The sequence below is a fragment of the Suillus discolor genome (assembly GCF_016758755.1).
Source record: "Suillus discolor strain FC423 chromosome Unknown F5147scaffold_6, whole genome shotgun sequence".
In the NCBI taxonomy this organism is placed as follows: Eukaryota; Fungi; Basidiomycota; class Agaricomycetes; order Boletales; family Suillaceae; genus Suillus; species Suillus discolor.
The window spans coordinates 971,565-991,318 of record NW_024541253.1 but is presented as its reverse complement, the minus strand read 5'-3'; the positions used below and the strand labels follow the sequence as shown (position 1 = coordinate 991,318).

Genomic DNA, 19,754 nt, shown 5'->3' with positions numbered 1-19,754 from the left:
GCCAACAATGAACATGAGATATGAGGTATTGCGAAATGATGCGACGTTGTACCGTTGGAAGTAGTTGGCAAGGGAGGTGTGGAAGCACGAATGATATAATGATATCACGTTTTTTTTTTTTGGTAGAACGATGTTGCCAAGTAGCAGCTGACCAGGTCAGCTCCATGAGGCACGTTTGTTATACGGGGATTGCACCCATAAGATGAGGGAGGTAGTATATAAGTTAGTTACCCAGAGGAAATGCTTTATGCACGCCATGCTTGGCAGTGTGGGACTCCTTACCTCGCAAGTAGCCGAAACTACCCATTACGCTCCGAGAAGCGCTGATACCCACTAAAACCCCTGCTGTCCGGATCCAGTTATCCGGTAAATCGTCTTCATCCAGTAGGACCCCACTCCAGGTGCGGAGTACCAAGGATTCCCTCAGCGCCTTTTCTCCGTATCTCGAGGCATTGGTCAGTAATTTGTTATATTTGAGTCTTCTATTAATTATGGAGATCCATCTATTACAGATTTTGTTTTTGGAGTGGAACTTGTCCTCTTCATTGTTGAACTTAATAACTCGTTCGCACCTTAGTTTCCAGATCAGATGGGCTGATTCGTAAGTCAGGATTGAGAATAATCTAGATTTTCCTTCTAATCTTTTCTTTTTGGTGTCCGTGAAGTGTGCTAGATTGCAGCCTAGGATCGTTCCAAATCTTATGTTGGGCCATGCATCCTCGCGCCGACACCAGAGTTTTTCTGCTAGCTCCCAGATCAGCTTCCTCGCAGGTGAGTCTTCACATTCTACTAGGATATGTTCCATTGATTCGATGCCTCCACAGAGTCTACATGTCCCTCTGTGCTCGTAGTTTGGTATGTTCTGCCAGAACTCGCCTAAGCGGTATGCTCCGTGGAGGTTCTTCCATAGGAATCCGCGAATGCCTCTGGGTATGTCCTTATTCCTTATTGATTTCCAGATTTGTGCTTCCGAGGGGGTTTCCAGGCTTATTTCTCTTACAGTGTGATGTGTCATAGCTAGGGCCATCCTGGTAAGACGTCTCTTGTGATATCCATGATTGATTCTGCCGATTCCTTTGTAGAATAGGCGCTGTGTGCCTCGTGACATTAGCAGTCCGGAGGTGTTGAATTCGTCTTTCACCTTGGTGTGTATGTTATATGTTTTAGGGTTTTCCGTATTATTGCTTATTAGATGTTCAGTTTCATCTATATTGCGTTTAGGTGTGTTCGTTCCCCATGCTTGTAAGGTTGTGGTGGCGCTTCTTTCATGAAGTTCTGCCATGATCGCTTTGATGAGTTTGGCATTAGGGGCTTGGATCCAGCCCAATTGTTCTAGTCTCGGTGCGTCTTTGGTTAGAAGTTTGATTATCTTCAAGGTTTTAATGGATAATTCCATTCTCGCGTTTTTTGGGGCAGTCCTGGCTGTTTCTAGGATTGCTGCTAGTTCGCCGGCTTCGGGTGTTGCTAGGTCATTGGGTAGTTGGAAGGCTATATTCCTGTCGTCGTCTGGTCCATACCACGCCGCACCGGTTGCTACTGGTTCTCCGTTGTTGTTGATTTGGTAGGTTCCACCAATGGTTACTAATGTTTTTTCGGTATCTGCCTCATTGTTTTGCGCTCGTGATTGATGTGCAGGCACTGTGGAGTGTATTGGGCTTGTGAAGGCCCGGAACCCGTCTTCAATTGTGGTCATTGTGGGCAGTGCCGGGTCGAAGAGTACATTTCCTTTCTCTTTAAGTGCTTTCTCGTTGGCTTCATGTTGTTCTGGGGTCAGGTCTAGTACTTTTTTGAAGATTTCGGTATTTGTGGACCATTTGGGGAGGATGCATGTCAGGATTTTGGTGGCCGTCTTGTGGCACCTGAAGGGTTTGGTGCATTTATACTTTGTGCGGTCAGAGGAGCATGCTGAGCATTCACATTCTTTTCGGTTCTTGTGATCCTGTGGTGTTTGCTGAGTCGCTTTTTCCAGGTCTTCCACTGTGACTATTTTATGTTTGTCTCTCAGGCAGTTCGCGTAGTAGTAGTTGTTCAGTTTGTTGAGTTCTGGGCTTGCACCAAGGTGGAACCAGATGGGTAGTTGACATGCTATGTTGGGAGGAATCAGACATGAATCCCACTTCACATGGTAGGTCTTCGCGGCTTTGAGCATTCGTTGTATTGATGGTGGAAGTTTCCTGGTTAGTGGTTTCCATGTTTGGAGGAAGATACTGACTTTTGCATTGTTGCAGACAGATGGAGTTGGTTTCGCGTTTTTTCCTATCAGAGCATTGGCGAAGAAGGCCCAAGGTGGGCATTCGTGGGCTGGTTTGAGAAGGCCTTTGAGCCACATCAGTTTGATAGCGTCGTTTCGGTGAGTTAGGTTAAGCATGTTTTTACCGCCTTCCTCTATTGGTCTGCACAAGATTTTGGTACTAATTGGGGTCTTCCCTTTATTGTCCCAGGCAAAGTCTCTCGCTTTTGCTGAGAGCGATTTTTCAACCTCCTTAGGCATTCCTTGGGCAACAGTTAAGTACTGGGTCATGCTGCCTATAGTACGTTGAATTATAGTCTTTCATCCTTCGACGGTTGGGTGACTCTTATCCCACCTTTTTAGGCATGCATCGATTTTCTCTAATGTTGGCAACCATATTGTATGTTCATTGGTGTCATTTCCCATCCATGCTCCGAGAATTCTCACTGCTGAACCATCTTTAGCGATGTTGATATTGATAGGGATAGGAGCACCCTCTTTGTTGAGTAACCTCGTTGTTTGGAAGTTTTGGTGGAATGTCTTGGTGCCTATAGGTATGATTTCAGTTTTTGATTTGTTGAATTTTGCGCCTGATGCGTTGCACCAGCATGTTAGGATGTTATTTAATAGTGCGAAGTCGCCTTCTTCTGTTAGGTATATGGTGGTGTCATCCGCGAACATTGTTACGATTATTCTGTAAGTCATGCCGGGTGCTTGGTAGCCCTTAAGGTCTGATTGTCGGAGCATTTCTGCTAATGGTTCTATTGCTAGGTCGAATAGGAGGCATGAAAGTGGGTCTCCTTGTCGGACCCCCCTGGTAACTTTGAACTTATCACTCAGTTCGCCGTTGATCATAACAGCCGTTTCTGCTTCTTCACATAGGGATTTGACTGTATTGATAAATTGGTCTGGGAAGTTGAAGCGCTCTAGTACTTTCCAGAGGTATGGGTGTGTTATTTTGTCATATGCTTTTTCTTGGTCTAATGCCACGATAGCTCCTTCCTTCTCTTCCGCTTCGGCAAAGTTAATTATCAGTTGAGTCAATCGTATTTGGTCTGTTATACTCCTTCCTGGTACAAACCCAGCTTGATTTTCGTGTATGACTGATGGTGCAGTACGTGCTAATTTTAGGGCTAATGTTTTGGTAAATATTTTATAGTCACTGTTTAGGAGCGTTATAGGGCAGTAGTTCGCTATTTCCCACCTATCGTTCTTTTTGTAGAGGGGGCACATCCATCCCTCGGAGAAGTTGGACTCTTTGCGACTCCAAAGGTCTCAATGTCATTGTAGACATTGGTCATGCATTGTAATAGGTCAAAGGGTTCGTTTTCCTCATCTTTCTCTTTAGGGAGTGATCTGGAGGTCTCATCTAGCCATTTCCAGAATTCATATGGGAGGCCATCTATTCCTGCAGCTTTACCGTTTGGTAGCAACTTTAGTACTTCCTCGATGTTTTCTTTTGTCAAGGGGTTTTTGAGTATATTTCTTTCTTCTTCAGATAGCTGTCTATTGATTGTGCTCATAACTGTTTCCGTGGCGGCACGTCTTCTTCTGGTGCTAGGTCTTCGTTTTGTAGGTTATTGTGATGGTTTCTTGCAATTTGAGCCATCTTATCTGACCGTGATTCGTAGATGGGGGCTTCTGCCGGTGAGTCTATTGTTTTCAACTCGACAATCGTGTCTCTGGGCTTAATGTCTTTCCCAGATCTTGACCACAGTTTGCTTACAGGTGATTCACACTTGATTCTCATTTTTACTGCTAAGTTGTCCCTTATGTTTTCGTGGTGTTTCCTTTCTAGGTTACTGATTTTCTCTTGCAGTTCTATTCCAACAAATTGTTGTTTGTCTTCGGGGAGATTATGGTCGTTTAGGCATGTTTTGAGTTGGGTTTTCAAGGTATTGATACGGTTTTGAATTATCGGGATAGATTTCCTCGCTGTATCTCTGCATAGGTGAATTACTTTGTCTTTGAACATTTTGAATATTATTTGGGGGTTGTTAAACTCTGATCGGTTAGACTGAGAGCTTATTATGTCTTTTTGCAGGGCTCGTCCCATCTTAACTATTTCATTCTGTACTCTTTTGTCTTTGAGGATGAATAGTGGCAGTGTCCACCTGCCTTTGCCTACAAATGGCATACGTATGTCTGATATTCTCGCTGATATTAATTGGTGATCAGTTGCAATTCCAGATGGTTCTATACGCCATTCTTTGCTGAAGGGCATGAAGTCCTCGCTGATGTATATCCTGTCTATTCTTGATTGTCTTCCTCCTTGCCGGTGAGATTGTGCAAACGTGAATGCAAGTGAGTTGGGATTTTCTGCACGCCATCTGTCTCTTAAGTCTAGGCTTAGTTTTAGATTTACTAATGATTCAGTAGCATACTCATTGTCTTGTTTACATGGTAGTCTGTCCAGGGCATCTTCAACTATGTTAAAGTCACCGAGCATCACATCTGGTTTGGGCTTTCCTTCTAGTTTGGTGCGTAATTCATCCCAAAACAGTTGATTTTTTGATGGTTCATTCAGCGCATATATTGCTAGGATTGTTAATATCGTGTTTTTGGTCCATGGTATGTGTATCATTAATGCTCTTCCTGGGACAATTTCGAGTGAGGTTACTTCCTTACTCCTTGTCATTTGTACGTTCAGTACAATTGCTATACCTTTGGCATTGGTGTTTTCAGGGTCGATGGATGATACAATTTTTAGCCAACATCCGAAGGTTTCATTTAGCTTGGATTCTTCCTCCTTCGACAGGTGTGTTTCTTGGATGGCCATAATCCCAATCTTTTTATCTCTTATGACTTGGTTGATGTGGTTCCATTTGTCTATTCCATTGTGCCATCTTCCTCTCATATTCAGAGATGCAACTTTGATGTTTGCTCTTATCGTTTTCTTACTTTCTTTGTTGGTGCTGACTCTTAGGCTGGATTGAGGTGGATTGTGTCTTGCTTGGGTCTGTCGGCTTGGCATTGTGGATCCCTCTCGGTCAGGCCTCATTTGGGAGGCACCTTGTGCTACAAGGTTAGGAGTACCGTGTACTTCGGCTGGTATTGCCTCGACATTTAGTGTGTCTTTTGTGCGAGCGGGGTGCTCAATAGGCTGGTGGCCATCTGCTGTGAGAAAGTCAGTATCCCGGTGCCCGTCACCATAACCCACAGACCCTTCATCGGGGACACGGCTGACGGGCAAAGCACGGTCTCCTCGGGGATCATGGGACCTGTAACCATTGCCATTTATTTCTACCATGTTGTGGGGGGGTAATATTGTGTAGTTAGTGGTTGAGTATACTGCCTGGAGCCTCAACCATGCTTCCAGACAGCACAGACTATCCACGTCTGTGAGGGGGGAACTATGTCATAGGGGGCGCATGACTTCGATGAGGGCGATAGCCACTGCTGTCCATGACTTCAGCCTCTCGGCACGGCACGTCCCAGACCTAAATAGGTCGCCGTTTGTTTAATCAGTGTCCGGAGCTTTCCTATCGCAAGCATAGTAAATTTGGGCTCCAATGGACATTGCCTTTTATTGTGACCTTGATTCTTGTCTCAGTTATCAAGTGCTCATCGTCCTCACCCGAAGAGTTGTCATAGGCATGATACATTGATCATTTAACAGTTTGTTGTACATTGTGCGCGCATCAGCGGTATTTACATTGCAGTAGGTCAGGGAGGTCACTAGTTGAGTCCTCTTCCTCTCTTTCTGCGGCCTCTTCCTCTGTTAACCATTCCTCTCCCGCCTCTGGCGTAGTTCCCTCTGGGGTTGTGCGCGTTGTGTGTCCTGTTGTCCAGGGAGGCATTGGACATGTCATTGTTAGTGCTGGATGAGGGGCCGAACCACCCTATGATTTTTGGGAATGGGCAAAGGCCTGTTGGGTGGTCATAGGACTTGCATCCTGTGCAGAGGAATTGCTTTTCCTCTGAGCGGACTAGACCGGTTCCGTAGTCTTCCAAGGCAAATTGCAAGTTGCGGATTCGATTGGTCCATTCGAAGTAGTCCTTAAGCGACAGGTTGGGGAGGGATCCGACATAAACGTTCCATACTGTGTGTGAGATAGTGCATGAGACCGCAACGTTGAGGCTAGAGACTCGAATAGAGTCGATGGTTCTAATGGCAGCCTCAGCATCAGGCGAGGGGATGTGATTGTGGATGAAGTGTGATATGTCAGGGTGCATGCGAATGGTTTGTTTGACCAGTGCCGCAATTTCAGTGTTACTTTCCTCACAGTCTGGATAAGTGAATCGTTCAAGTGTGCATATGTAGTTTGGGAGGGGTTGGGTGTAGGGTATGAAGAAGCAGGTGATGTCCGGTGAGGAGCATACACTTAGCCCCGTCAGCCTTGTGATGGCAGTTTGTGGGATGCCAGAGATCAGGAAGTGGTATGGAGGAGGGAGTCGTTCATATAGTTCCTCTTCCGCATAGGGAGTGCTGATTAGGAGGGATGAGGCAGCCGCTTCTCCGACAACTTGCGCAATGAGGTTACGCATTTTGATGTTGGTCATCTGCGCATTGTCTTCATATTGGGCTCTGAAGGTTCGCGCCCAGGCTTTGGGTCCTTCTTTCTGGGGCCATTTGTCCCATAAGGAGAGGGTCACGTTGCACCAGACAGACTGTCCCAGTTGCGGGGATGGGAAGCTGCCGGTTGGGGGCGCAGTTATCTTGAGTCCATTGTTAAGAGTAAGTACTCCGTTAACTGTTGTTAGTGGTGTTAGGATGGTGGCAGGTTCGTTGTTATTGGCACTAACCAATATTGCTGTTCGCACTCATGGCTCCGGTTTGAAGGTAGTGCCATGGATTGACTTGGGGAGTAGGCTGGGGGGTAGGTTGGGGAGCGCTATTCTTCTCCATGGTAGGCTTCTTATTAGAGCTTGGGGCTTCTTCCTCTGATTGGGACATGTCTGAGTGTTGGGATGGTTGTCTGGTGCGTTTGTTGTCGCGTGAGTCAGTGTTCATGTGATGGACTGGAGCAGTAGTGGCTTTCGTCATAGTGTGCGGAGGGTGGGATGTGGTCCTGGTGATGTGGTATCTGCGAGGGATGGTGGATTCATGGTTGGGGTTGGGGGCTTTAATAGAGGGCCAGTGCTTTGTCCCTTTGTTGGTTCGCTGTTAGGCGCAGAATTCAAGGTATTGGTAGTATGACGTACCAGTCTTTGATAGATAAAGGCGCCTTTGATCCAGGTGTGTTTTCCACCTTCTCCTTTGTCCGAGATCCGGGCGGGTGGCGTGCCTCGAGTTTTTGAGGGCAGGCATTTGGGATGGAGTGCGTGGTGAGTGTCGCCAGGCTTGGTTCCCTGGGTTTATTAGATGGGTGTGTCCTCGTAGCATGTTGGCGATTCTCTACCGCAAGTAGACTTAGGGCTATAGATTGAGACGCGGGGTGCGGCGGATATCGGTACTGCTACGTAGTTTGGGAGCTATTGAGACCGTCCAAGCCAATCTGGCCGTCTTAGTCAACTTTGAGGGGGCTTTCAGTGTTGACGATGCTTGGAGATCACGTATAATGTGAGAGCACAATGTTATGTAGGACGTGCAGCGCCGGGGAGCACCAGATTTTGGTGCCACCCTACCCGAACGTGAGAGTTCAGGTCCAAGAAGCCCCCACCGATACAATGATATCACGTTAAATGATAAACGCGTCTCCCCGCTGTCGGACTCTTATGTAATCTTATGTTTGTTTGTACCTCAGCAGTTCTCTCCTGAATTCTGAACTTGTCCTTTTAGCTTCGTTTACAATACAGATGTCTGAACCGCTCAGACTTAACTGCATTGCCTTGGGTGATGACTCAAACTGTATTTTCCCAGTCGACATTGCACAGACACAGACTGTTGGTCACCTCAAAGAGGTCATCAAAAACAAGAAGAAACATTATTTCAATCATGTTGATGCTGACCGTCTCAAATTATGGAAGGTGAGTGATCTGATGCCTACGATTGGATGCTGATAATCTAATATTTTGGAAGGTCGACCTGCCTGTCGACGAGACAATCGAGTACAATCTCAACAATCTTACACTTGAACCAATGGAATCCCTATCACCCGTGAAGAAATTGCAAAAAGTTTTCTCTGAAATACCTGAGGATGAAAACCTGCATATTGTTATCCGGGCCCCACCTGCCAGTGATTTGTCTTTCGATATTGCCACCCTTTCCTCCTTACTGATTGCAGTCTGACCTAGTGTCTTCTGGACCACTCCACCTCAAATGCCTTGTGTTGGGCGATGATCCTCACCATGTATTTGAGATTGAGATTGCACCTGACAGAAAGTGTCAGCGCTCTCCAAAAGGCTATCAAGGACGCGAAGATGCGACGTCTTGACCGTGTTAACGCGGACGATCTCGAACTATGGAAGGTAAGTGATCTGACACCTACAATTGGATGTTGACAATCTGATCATTTGGAAGGTCAAGATAAATTTGGAAGACCTACACTTACTCCGCACGATCGGAGGCAACTCCATGGAGTTGAAGCCGTCAACCAAACTGTCCACAATGTTCACGGATGGAGTAGAGGACGGATGTGTTCATGTCGTCGTACAGCGTCCTGCCGTTGCACAACTCTTTCCAATTGTTGAAAAATGTCTCGCGTATCTCAAGAAGGATGCAGGTGCTCCGTCAACTGGTGCAAGACCGTCCGCATTCTCTCCAAAGCAGGAAAACCAAGAGTACCTTTGCAATCGTCCTCGCAGAGCCTCGGACCCAGTTCTGGTCACTCTTCTCGAGCGTATCTTCGCCGAGTTCATGGATGATTGTCAAAATTGACAACCAACTAACGACAATAACGACATTGTTTGGCAACTTTCAGAAACGATGTGCTCCTTCTATAAGGATGAGCTCGCGCGGATGAATGCATTTCAATGTGTGCTCCGCCAGTACGGTATCATACTCAATCCTTCTATGGTTGGCGCGACACAATGTATAACAGACGGACATCTTATGTCCTCCGACGGAATGTTTGTGCAGGTAATACTGGAGGGGAAGAACGAGATTGGAAGCGGCACTGCCGAACCATTCCTGGAGGCAATGTTGTACCACCGCAAGTTTATGAAAGAGTCGAAAAGTGAGATAGCCAACCTCTGGTCTGTCTTTCCATGCATCCATATCATTGTCTTCGGTTAGTTCATTTCATCAGATTTATTGCTAAAACCCTTTATTGACCACAACTAGGGGCATGCATTAGGCTTTGCAGGCTCTGTTTTAACACACAAGCTCCAGTCTGATATCCTGGTCCCTATCATTCCTCTGTTTGGGCATTCGACAGACCTCCATTTGCAACTGATGGCGGCTCGTGCTTTGGGGGCTCTCAAAATCGCCATCGAGAAACTCACAGATCTGTACTCCTGTCATATTCCGACTGTCGAATCCAAAAATCAATCTCCAGGATATCCTTATCCTCGGAGTTATATCAATTCAACCTCAACCAATGGCATCCAAGAATTCTCGTATGATGAGACTCAGATCCTCAGGGATCGACTTATCTTCTTCGGGGAAACTGTCGGCTGATGCGGCTGGGAGCAAGATATGTATCAAGTTTGTCCAGCACTATTCCCCTGGGGCCCACGCATTCTGTGTCGGCAAGGGGCGCACTCCCAAACTTATCGCCTATAATCACTTTACCCGGCGGCTGGAATATGGTGGTTATGGATGCCCTTGATATTGATCATGACAACTTCCCACAACAGCCTGGCTCATATCGACAGCTCAGTGAGATGGCTGTTGTGGACCGCCAGCCGCTGAAGGATGACATCACCTCTCTCATCCAGGACTTACACGCAGCCGGCTACGTTCATGGCGACCTTCAGGATGCCAATTTTATTGTAAAAAACCCAAAAGACTTCATGCTGCTCGACTTCGATTGGGCTGGACTGGAGCACAATACCCACTATCCAATACGTGTTAATTGGAAGGATATTCGACGTCCTAATGATGCGCGGGATGGGAACAAGATTACGACGGAGCATGACTTGGAGATGCTAAAGTTGATATTTGATCCTGATCATGATGATCGGAAGTCGTCTCCAAAGCGCCGCCATGTAGAATTGTCGATAACGAGTCATAATTCATTATATCACCAAAAGTCCAATTTGCTTACATAATACCAGTCTGTTTAGTGCACCGGGTGACTGCGAGAAATTCAAGACAACTCTCTCAATGACAATTGGGACTGAGCCAATGAATCAAGATTCACAAAGTGATTTGTAGCGTCAGTGGGACATGGAAGCTATTGACCCGGCAGTAATGCTACTGCTCTGTATTCCCCTATGGTGGTATAAAGTAGAAATTGCCCGGAAGGGGGTACAGAATCAAAGAAGACAATTGCCGAAAAAGCCATTATATATGTCGAAATAAGAAGGTTTGCCTTTGAGATTATGCTCTACGAGCATTGTGGCGGTCCCAATGCCATGTTCTTCATCATGACATAATGTATCATGCTCAAAGCACACTGGTGGCTGTGACCCCATCGTGGAAATCAAATTTGTCCTGGCGCGGATTGCCCATTGAAGTCGGGGATTGGCGCTTCGCAGTACCGCTACCGTGTAGTGCTGCCGTGGACCGAACTAGCTGGGAAGTGCTTGTATAACCAGATAACTTTGTATACGAATGTCTTTTTGACACCAAGTAAATAGCAGATGTTTCGGACTGAGCGTCCATGTTGGTGTAAGATCGGGATGCGAGCTTTCAGATCTGTTGAAACAGTGCGCAGCGGTATGGTGTACTCGAAGTCTATGTACAATGACTTAGCGCTAAGACTCAAACACTTTCGGGGTCCTAGCCCGGGCATATCCGAGACGCAGTTACAAACGATTTGCGATTCCGCATAATTTTGAAAACAGCTGTAATTTGGTGCTATTCCGCGAATTTTATGGTTGACCAGTAATCTAGTCAGCTAGAACTCTTCAATTTTTCTCTTAACGTCCATGTCAGTATGGCTACCGCGCACCCAGCAAGCTGCCTTTGTGCGGTGTTATAGCCGTCAACTCATCGAAGCACGAACCACTCGTTACTTTTCTCTGGGTCCACGTACTCGCATTGTCTCACCGCACTCCGTAACTTATGCTCTTATTTTGCACCGCTCCCAGAGCACATCAACTTCTTCGTCTGCTCCTGCAAGCCGTGATGCTACGACTAAAATTGTCACCGACGATTCATCCACTCTTGAACCAAAGGCCGCATCCCCTGCACCTAAGGATCCTGCCTCTGACGCACCGTTCATGACTCGGGCTTGGAAAAAAGTGAAACACGAAGCGGCGCACTATTGGCATGGCTCGAAGCTACTTGTTTCGGAAGTCAGGATCTCCGCCAGACTGCAGTGGAAGATTCTTCATGGAGAAAGCTTGACCCGAAGAGAACGGCGACAGGCGAGCATATTATCTCTGACACCGCTGACGGCTAAGTTTATGGTAATTGGTATCTAGCTAAAGCGTACGACCCAGGACTTGCTTCGACTCGTACCCTTCGCTGTTTTCATCATTGTGCCATTCATGGAGCTCCTACTTCCTGTTGCTTTGAAACTATTCCCCAATATGCTTCCCTCGACTTTTGAAGACAAATTTGCTGCTGTAAGGCATTATGACGTATTTTCTCCTTTCGCTTGGCTAATACACAAGTAGGAAGAGAAACAACGAAAGCTCCTCCGAGTGAGACTTGAAATGGCAAAGTTCCTCCAGGAAACGTTGCGAGAGTCTGGCTTAAAGGCAAATGCCCACATAGTAGGCTCGGACGCCTTCGAAGAGTTTTTCAGGAGGGTCCGTTCCACTGGAGAGTCACCCTCTGCAACGGATATTATCAATGTTGCTAAGCTCTTTGACGATGACCTTACTCTTGATAACTTGTCTCGGCCGCAACTCGTTTCAATGTGTCGATACATGGGCGTCAATGCATTCGGCACAGACAATTTCCTTCGGGGTGCCATTCGTTCCCGTCTCATGAATCTTCGCCGAGACGATCAAGTCATTTACTCAGAAGGTGTCGATGAGTTGTCGACTTCGGAGTTGCAAGCTGCATGCCAGTCGCGTGGTATTCGTACCACTGGTGTTTCTCCTGCACGACTCCGGGACGAGTTGACTACGTGGATTCACCTGCATCTTCATAATCGTGTTTCTGGTGTACTGTTGATTCTTGGGCGAGCATTTCATTTCGACCGCAAGCCTGGTGAAGATGAAGATGGAAAAACAACTGTCATTAAGAGCCTTGAAAGTGTCCTGAGCGGATTGCCAGATAACTTGGTTCGTACTCCCTTTTACTCTCCTCTTCATCATTGACGCTGTCCGCTCTCAGCTAAATGAGGCTGAACTAGAGGTTGACTCGGACAGCGCTAGCTACAAACAGAAGCTCGAAGTTCTACAACAGCAAGAGGAGCTCATTGAAGATGAAGAGGAGCAGGAACAAAAGGAAGAAGATGCGCGCCGCGCCAAGCGTGAGGCCGATGAGTCAGAAGCACGCACCGCACAATCTCTTCTGCCTGACACTGAGGTGAGTTTGACCCTCAAACCCTAGCTTCTATGTTTTAATTTACATGGTGCAGCTTCATCCGGAACGGTTCGAAGAGGAGAATGCTCGTATGACCACCGAGCAACTGAAGGAGCTTGGCGAAGCGTTGTCGATTTTGTCAGCACAGTCTAGCGTCCTGAAAGAACGTGATGAGCTTCGCGCCCTCATGGAGGAGAACCTTCAGGCGGAAGAGGTAGTATTTTGAATTTTGTTGCAATTTCCATACTAATTATCTCACTCAGGATCCCAAGTCACCTTCAGGGGCGCTAACAAAACGTATCCGGACAATGCTCACAAAAATCGACACTCAATTGCAAGAATACGATTCACGTGTTGGTAATTCCTTGCAAATGTTCTCTGCAGATCCACAAGGACGCATACCTGTAAAGGACTTGGAAAAGGCACTCGCTGTGATCAAGCACAAGCCTGACGACGTAGTTGGACAAGCAGTGATCCAAAAGCTAGATGTCGACAAAGATGGGTTTGTGGAGCTGGAGCACGTACTTGGTCTTGTAAAGGAAGAGGGCCTTGGTGAGCAACCTGGTCATATATTGGGGACATGATCTAATCGTGAGGCTAGGTATCGAGATCGATGATGAAGCCCAAACGTTAATAGGTCAAGGCAAAGAAATCAAGGACTCGAGACCGAGGAAGGAGGACATCGTCCAGGAGTAAAGGCTCGTTCAAACATTTTACACATAGACTAGAGCACAACTCTATTATCCATACGTACCATAAGAACTTAGTACTGAGGCTTCGGCCAGCAAAAGCGGGTGGATCGTGTGGATCGTTCTGGAATCTCCAAAATATCGTCATTATTCAAGTCTTTGCGGTCATCGTGTTTATATGATATATCATTAACGACTTGTAAATAGTACTCGTCCAGTGCGCAATGGAAGCATTGTTGCCGCACGAAGATGTGACGACCTGGGAACCAAGATATGCCATGTGCGATGATCGTGAAGGGTATTAGATGGGGCCAGACTCTCCAACAGTGGATTGAAATTTGAGCACGCACGAGTGCTAGAGGTGTGGATAACTGGGAAGCAGTCTTGCATGAAGATAATGTGCGGAAAGGTGGCTTTCATCATGCGGTTGTTACGAGGGGAGTTATTGACTTTGGCTCCTCAACAGCGTTACTGTCTTCAACTTTTTCAGAGAGATAGTCTTCGTCGTCATCACCGTCGGATAGTTCAGCCCACCACCGACCAGCCTGAAGTATCAGGACACCTGTCAACGCTACGCTGCAAACGAGGTGGTTTGACGCGAGGTCAAGAGTAGGTGTTCTTAGCAAACGTGGAAACGCGTCCTTCATATGGTAGGGCGGGATTGCTGTGAACTTATCCATGAGATCTGGGATGAATATCTTTAGTATCGCAACTCATAGTTTTATGATTCGACTGACTGGGAATGACGGAGTACGCATACATGATGACAGCAACGCCGTAGAGGACTAAGAAATAGAATAAGTGACAAACGTTCTATGGAGAACTTGAGCAGAACACATACATATGCTCCCTCCGTCAAACATCAAGTTGCCCGCTTCCAAATCATTGAAACTCCAAAAGATGGTTGTTCCGCCAAGTATAATGATGCCAAAGAGAACGTAGAGGATTTGCACGGGACCTTTGGTCAGTATCGAGTAGTAAAGAGCCGCGGTCCACAAATGCTCGTCAGTTACTGGTGACTTCCACAGAGTCAGAGAGTCTGCAATCCAATGAGTAAAGAGTGAACCTGAAAGGTAGGTGTTAACACGACACGTCGATGCCGAGGAAGTCGTAAAAAAAATAAACTGACCGAGTAAGAAGGAGGTTATGGAAACGACAACACCAGCTCGTACACCCATCCTGCGAGTTTGTCCAGCGATGCTTGGAAGCAACTGGTCGTAATGAACTTTGTTGAATGACCGTCGCTGTGGAGTCACTTTGAATATTTGGTAAGTAACCCGATCTCGAGGGCCGACTGCGTCGGAAGCAATTGAGCGTCATCCGATCTGCGATGTCTAGACTTGGTTTTCTCCGGATCAGTAGTATCGACTTTCAAGCCTATGACGCTCACTGCTCGCTGGGTTGGGGTGATGCTCTCCTCATGCAGACGTACTATCTGGAATAGTTATGAAAATGTGTAGCCTTCTGTGTTGACTTTTGAATGTGAGTAATAGTCTCACCGCGCCGAGTCTCGCAACGGCGCAACCCGCCCGCGCCTTTTCAAACGGTTCCGTAGAAAATGTAATGTAAACCCATCATGTTTACTCTCAAGCTTTACGCGGTCTCCTTCACAGATGTGACGAACGAGAAGACCTTGATTTCCAGATGTCATAGTCCTGTTGATATGATTGCTGCGACAGCCAATCTCAACTTTCAATCTTTTGGTAAGTTATATTTTCTACTCTACCGTGACTACCCCTCCTGGGCCACAGCGTCAACTTATCTTATCACTCTATTTTGAATCGTCTCTAGTCGAGTAACCGACTTGCCGTCACTAACTTCCAGTCCAACCTCTCTACAAGAGCTTCTGCTATCAACCCTTCTCCTAGAACCTCTCTTGATAAGACGTGGTGCCAATATACTAAGCAGGGCGTACCGGTAGAAGATTCTTGGACCCACATTCACCAGTAGCTGGTGAATTGGTATCCCCTATCATAGCTGCTTGGTCGCTCTGCTGATACTTATTATGTATTAGTATACAATGATGATACAAACTCATCCTCGCGGAGGTGCAGGCTGTGAGCTTAGCCAGCAAGAGGATTATTTCTGGAGTAGATTGGATCGGCTGTGGGAGATAGTGGAGTGTTGATTGGAGGCGTTTATCAGGCCATCATTCCCCTCAGATGTTCTCAAAATTATCATCCTACGGGCCGCGCGGCTCCTTCGCCTTGTACTGTTGTGGTCATATTGAAAGCACCTGTCCTACCATCAGGCAAACTTCTGCCACTATCACCAACATTTGGACGTTTTCATAAGGGAGGTGGTCCTTCGCAAATTATAACATGGTCGGGTCGGACCAAGTCACGCTCTACTGCCCCCACCGCCCCACAAAAATCACGAGGTTATTCGGGAACTTGATACAAATGGTTTCAATCAGAACTTGTATGCAGAACAAGGGAGATATCGGACCAGTAGAGGCCTACAAAAGCAAGCTTATTATTCCATTCTTTTGAGGTCCCCGGCCTCTTCATTGATGCAATCAAGTGACACCGTGTACTAGCACGTCACTATGCCTCTTCTTGAGAGTATTCAAAGTCTGCCACATCTTTCATCATTAGTTGCCATCTCGGAGCCCCTTGATAGGCAGACTTGGTACAAATGGACCAGTATAGGTCCCGACGGTTGTTAACGTTGTTCGAAGACTCCGCCTGGTGATAATCATAGTAGTGCTTGTTTAGTACAAATAGCCCCTATCGCCGTGGTTCGCTCTTGCTGACGTAAGCGGTGTTAATAACCGTTCAGGTTTCACCAACTTGGTCTTGTTGTTCTTCATCGCCCTCCTTCGAGTCTTCTAATGTTTCATTGCCAGTGACTGCAAATGCTGTCCCTGAGATTCGTACTAGGAAATGAAACTCGATACCATCCTCAATGCCTTTGACGGCGCCTCGAGGTAAAGCTCTCTTCGGCCGAAGGGTGACGGTCTATGGGTCCCTACAGCATACTTCCCCATTCATGAGGCCTTCAGGTCCGAACACCGAGCCACTCATCTCCACATCGAGAAGGTAATCAGAAATTACCTTACAAGGCAAAAAATGAAAAGTGTTAGGACGCAATCGAACCCTCTTCCAACTCTTTTACCTTCCCCGCTAACCGAGTGGCTCGTCCCTTATGCCTGGACCATCGCACACGATTGCTTCGCGCTTTTTGCCTTTAAAGGCAGAAATGCGCGCCGCAGAAAAGCAATCGTACTCGATGTCCATAGCGCCTGGTGCTTTAAAAGAAGCGCGCAAGATGTGTAGATTTCACACAACGCACCCGCTATTCATTCACTTCAAGGATTTAATTCCACTCCTCAGATCATTCACAACCCCTTCTATCCTATTAAACATCATCACAATATGCCTGCTGCAGGACGTAACACGGTACGCTTCTAGCCTTCCTCACATCCCACGCCTTGTACTTATGACATTTTATCTACAGACACCTGTCAACTGCCCTGTCTGCCACAAGGCTATAAGCCGCAAGGCAGATCTTCCCAGACACATGCGTACGCACGATGAACACAAGGAGGCTCTGTACGTGCTCGTACTTTATCACCATCCCAAATGGTTCCTGACCTATTTACTACCTGATCAGTATGCACGCATGCCCATTCCCTAACTGCGATTACAAGACCCTTCAGAAGTCAAATCTGCAGACGCACATCAGGACACACACTCGTGAACGTTCGAACACGTGCCCTCACTCTGGGTGTGCATTTTCCACCACCGATCCGGGTAGCTTGACGCGTCACCGCAAACAACTACATGGCTACGAGCCCAAAGCGCGTCGCAGCCCCGGTGGAAAAGCTGCCCGACGGACCGCCGCCGCGCCTTACCCCTCTACTCGGTTTATGAAGCCAGAAATAGAGATTCCTGCATCGCTGGATCTCAACCACCTAACATTCCCCGAGCTCGCAGGGCTGGTTCCCTGTGATGCGCTCTCACCCGCTGAGTCCAGCGACTCCGGCATCCTCCAATCCTCGGGCGAGCTCACTGAACTTCCCTGGGAGCGACTCTTCCCCGATCTCCCTGCCGAGAGCTTCGCCTCCATCTACGAACAGCCCATCCCCACCTTCAACTACTTCCGGCCCTCAACTGTCCCCGTCGATCTCTCCACTCTCCATATGCCGCAGTTCGACCCAGAGCTATTTTCTGATGTCAACTATCAGCAGCCCGTTCCTAACGTCAACTTTCAGTCCCAGCCCGGCTCAGGAAAACATCTGAACAACCCCCTACCAGTTGAACTGGACGAGTTTTTGCAGAAATATGGCTCCGGGTACTTTGAAGACCCCTACGCGTACTCAGACAATACGATGTATTCGATGGCCCAGCCCTCGTTTACGAACGAATACTTGTGAAAACTTTCATCTCACCTTCATATTACATATGGATCATTATCATCATTGACATCACGATGTTATACTCAGCATTATCATTATTGTTCGCTTATATCACACTGCCACTACTTACATCATATCTTCATCCACACTCTTAGACCTTCAACTTGTACATTGTATTAGTAAACGAATTTCATGCCAACTATAAATTGATCACCTCGGCCAGCGGACACGCTCGACGTGCGCCAGTTCAGCCTCGATTCGCAAAGCATTCTTTGTTCTTGTTTGTAGTAGGAATCTACTAAATCTTGATCATGGACATCTATGACCTCTCAAGTGCAGCTTATAAGAAAGCCAGGCGACAGTACTTGAAGACGACAAAGAATAGAAATGAAGACTTAGATGCAGAATGGACCCCATTCCGAGCAGCGGAGAAAAAATACAAAGCACGTTTTCCCCCTCCTGATCTTAGCCACGTCTTGGATTTAACATCAGTCACCTATGATGCTGAGACACTAGCCAGTGGTCGAATTTTTTATTGCAACGGGGTTGAGATCAAACTTCTTGAGACGAATGAATCGACGTCTTCTGGCGTCGGTAAAGCATTCACAGTTCCCCGCGTCCCAGGTATGCAAGAGGAGATACCATGCAGGTGAAATCAATAACCCTTTACCAGGTCTTGTTATACTTCCATCATTTGTTTCCCCGCAGGATCAACGTCGACTAGTGCGATGGGCTCTTCGTGACCATGCACGGCATCCCAACGAGACAAACCTCGATGCTCATTATATTCTGCCCGAGGAAGGATTATGGAATGCACATCTCAGTTCAGATGCACCTTTGGTCAGAACACGAGCATGTAATCCAGAGTTGTCAAACACAAAATCCGGAAACTCTGGACCAAGGCAATTGGTCTCTAATACACCGGCTGATCCCGCCAATTTTCAATCGATGCTGCATTCACCAAAGCCTCTGCCCGCGCCGTCCCCGACTGTTTCACCAGCCTCACCCACTACACTTATTTCAAAGTTGCGCTGGGCAAATATCGGATGGTCATATCATTGGGGTAGTAAGCAGTATGACTTCACCAAGGGCAAGGGTCATGTTGACAGTGAAATCGGAGCCATATGCAAGCGGGCTGTCTCCAGTGTTAACTGGAAAGAAGTATTTGGTCAATCGGACGAGGAAGGATGGAGTGATGAACATTGGAGAAGTTGGCATGAGACATATGGTATGAATTCTCAAGTTCTTGATCTCGCCTGACTAACCGCGAGAATCGTAGAACCTGATGCTGGCATCGTTAATTATTATCAAATCAAGGTATGGTTCATTCCCAAAACAAACAAGAAGTGTCTTTATGGTTCCTGCAGGACACTCTCATGGCTCACGTAGATCGCTCAGAAGTCTGTGCTACATCACCTTTAGTTTCGATATCGTTAGTTATCAAAGCTTATCTTCAGTGATCAATAATCTTGATGTGGCGATTTCGCGACAGGCTGGGCAACGCCGCTATCTTCCTCATCGGTGGTCTCACCAGAGATGTGGAGCCAACGGCAATTCTTCTTCGCTCGGGTGATGTTGTGATAATGTCAGGACCTGCTTGTAGACGGGCCTATCACGGTTTGTCCGAGCCTGTCGTGTGCTTAGCATCAGATCTGATCCAAATCTGCCAGGCGTCCCGCGTATCTTGGAGGACACTCTACCCGAGCACTTCTCCCTAAAATTGGATGGCGAAGGACTCTCTAGTTGGACATCATATGAATTATACATGCGGACAACTCGGATTAATATCAATGTCCGACAGGTCTTTCCAAAGGGGTTCGATCCTGGCCTACAAGTGGAAAATTAATATTTTTAGCGTTCTTAAACCACTGCATAACTCAACTTGTTTAGTGTTCGTTAATTACCTAACGCTGATTATGATAAGAATAGAGAAGGCCTTTCACTTTGACAGGCCACGAGGACGATGTACTCAGAAATTACTTTTAGGTTATGGTTAAGCCGATTACA

The 19,754-nt window shown here is 46.9% G+C and overlaps 9 protein-coding genes across 9 annotated transcripts; 5 read left to right on the top strand and 4 right to left on the bottom strand.

Moving 5' to 3' along the window:
* Positions 1-223: 223 nt before the first annotated feature.
* F5147DRAFT_568212 (ribonuclease H-like protein) lies at positions 224-1,693 on the bottom strand (the record flags this gene model as incomplete). The annotated part of the gene is made up of 1 exon (XM_041430891.1): positions 224-1,693. One exon carries the CDS (start codon positions 1,691-1,693, stop codon positions 224-226), a length of 1,470 nt encoding a protein of 489 aa, XP_041297810.1.
* A 2,056-nt stretch (positions 1,694-3,749) lies between these two features.
* F5147DRAFT_568203 (Endonuclease/exonuclease/phosphatase) lies at positions 3,750-5,087 on the bottom strand (the record flags this gene model as incomplete). The annotated part of the gene is made up of 1 exon (XM_041430890.1): positions 3,750-5,087. One exon carries the CDS (start codon positions 5,085-5,087, stop codon positions 3,750-3,752), a length of 1,338 nt encoding a protein of 445 aa, XP_041297809.1.
* An 821-nt stretch (positions 5,088-5,908) lies between these two features.
* Positions 5,909-7,217, bottom strand: F5147DRAFT_649150 (uncharacterized protein; the record flags this gene model as incomplete). Its single annotated transcript, XM_041433321.1, has 2 exons — positions 5,909-6,924; positions 6,977-7,217. 2 exons carry the CDS (start codon positions 7,215-7,217, stop codon positions 5,909-5,911), a joined length of 1,257 nt encoding a protein of 418 aa, XP_041297808.1.
* Positions 7,218-8,325: 1,108 nt separating this feature from the next.
* Positions 8,326-9,036, top strand: F5147DRAFT_353451 (uncharacterized protein). Its single transcript, XM_041429355.1, has 3 exons — positions 8,326-8,349; positions 8,408-8,581; positions 8,634-9,036. The coding sequence occupies exons 2-3, from the start codon at positions 8,450-8,452 to the stop codon at positions 8,988-8,990; spliced, it is 489 nt and encodes a 162-aa protein (XP_041297807.1). The 5' UTR covers positions 8,326-8,349; positions 8,408-8,449; the 3' UTR covers positions 8,991-9,036.
* Positions 9,037-9,179: 143 nt separating this feature from the next.
* F5147DRAFT_743279 (uncharacterized protein) lies at positions 9,180-10,430 on the top strand (the record flags this gene model as incomplete). The annotated part of the gene is made up of 4 exons (XM_041439592.1): positions 9,180-9,342; positions 9,409-9,670; positions 9,808-10,239; positions 10,331-10,430. 4 exons carry the CDS (start codon positions 9,180-9,182, stop codon positions 10,428-10,430), a joined length of 957 nt encoding a protein of 318 aa, XP_041297806.1.
* A 633-nt stretch (positions 10,431-11,063) lies between these two features.
* Positions 11,064-13,493, top strand: F5147DRAFT_674043 (LETM1-like protein-domain-containing protein). Its single transcript, XM_041435806.1, has 7 exons — positions 11,064-11,587; positions 11,645-11,788; positions 11,840-12,454; positions 12,507-12,701; positions 12,754-12,912; positions 12,962-13,250; positions 13,300-13,493. Exons 1-7 carry the CDS (start codon positions 11,147-11,149, stop codon positions 13,392-13,394), a joined length of 1,938 nt encoding a protein of 645 aa, XP_041297805.1. The 5' UTR covers positions 11,064-11,146; the 3' UTR covers positions 13,395-13,493.
* F5147DRAFT_674041 (Shr3 amino acid permease chaperone) lies at positions 13,494-14,720 on the bottom strand. The gene is made up of 4 exons (XM_041435805.1): positions 14,517-14,720; positions 14,229-14,453; positions 14,125-14,172; positions 13,494-14,072 (listed from the first exon to the last, which is right to left on the bottom strand). The coding sequence occupies exons 1-4, from the start codon at positions 14,563-14,565 to the stop codon at positions 13,807-13,809; spliced, it is 588 nt and encodes a 195-aa protein (XP_041297804.1). The 5' UTR covers positions 14,566-14,720; the 3' UTR covers positions 13,494-13,806.
* A 1,783-nt stretch (positions 14,721-16,503) lies between these two features.
* On the top strand, positions 16,504-17,993 carry F5147DRAFT_674036 (uncharacterized protein). Its single transcript, XM_041435804.1, has 3 exons — positions 16,504-16,788; positions 16,847-16,941; positions 17,003-17,993. The coding sequence occupies exons 1-3, from the start codon at positions 16,765-16,767 to the stop codon at positions 17,763-17,765; spliced, it is 882 nt and encodes a 293-aa protein (XP_041297803.1). The 5' UTR covers positions 16,504-16,764; the 3' UTR covers positions 17,766-17,993.
* A 46-nt stretch (positions 17,994-18,039) lies between these two features.
* On the top strand, positions 18,040-19,707 carry F5147DRAFT_833853 (uncharacterized protein). Its single transcript, XM_041443887.1, has 6 exons — positions 18,040-18,371; positions 18,421-18,975; positions 19,027-19,064; positions 19,115-19,179; positions 19,240-19,364; positions 19,418-19,707. Exons 1-6 carry the CDS (start codon positions 18,059-18,061, stop codon positions 19,591-19,593), a joined length of 1,272 nt encoding a protein of 423 aa, XP_041297802.1. The 5' UTR covers positions 18,040-18,058; the 3' UTR covers positions 19,594-19,707.
* Positions 19,708-19,754: the final 47 nt, after the last annotated feature.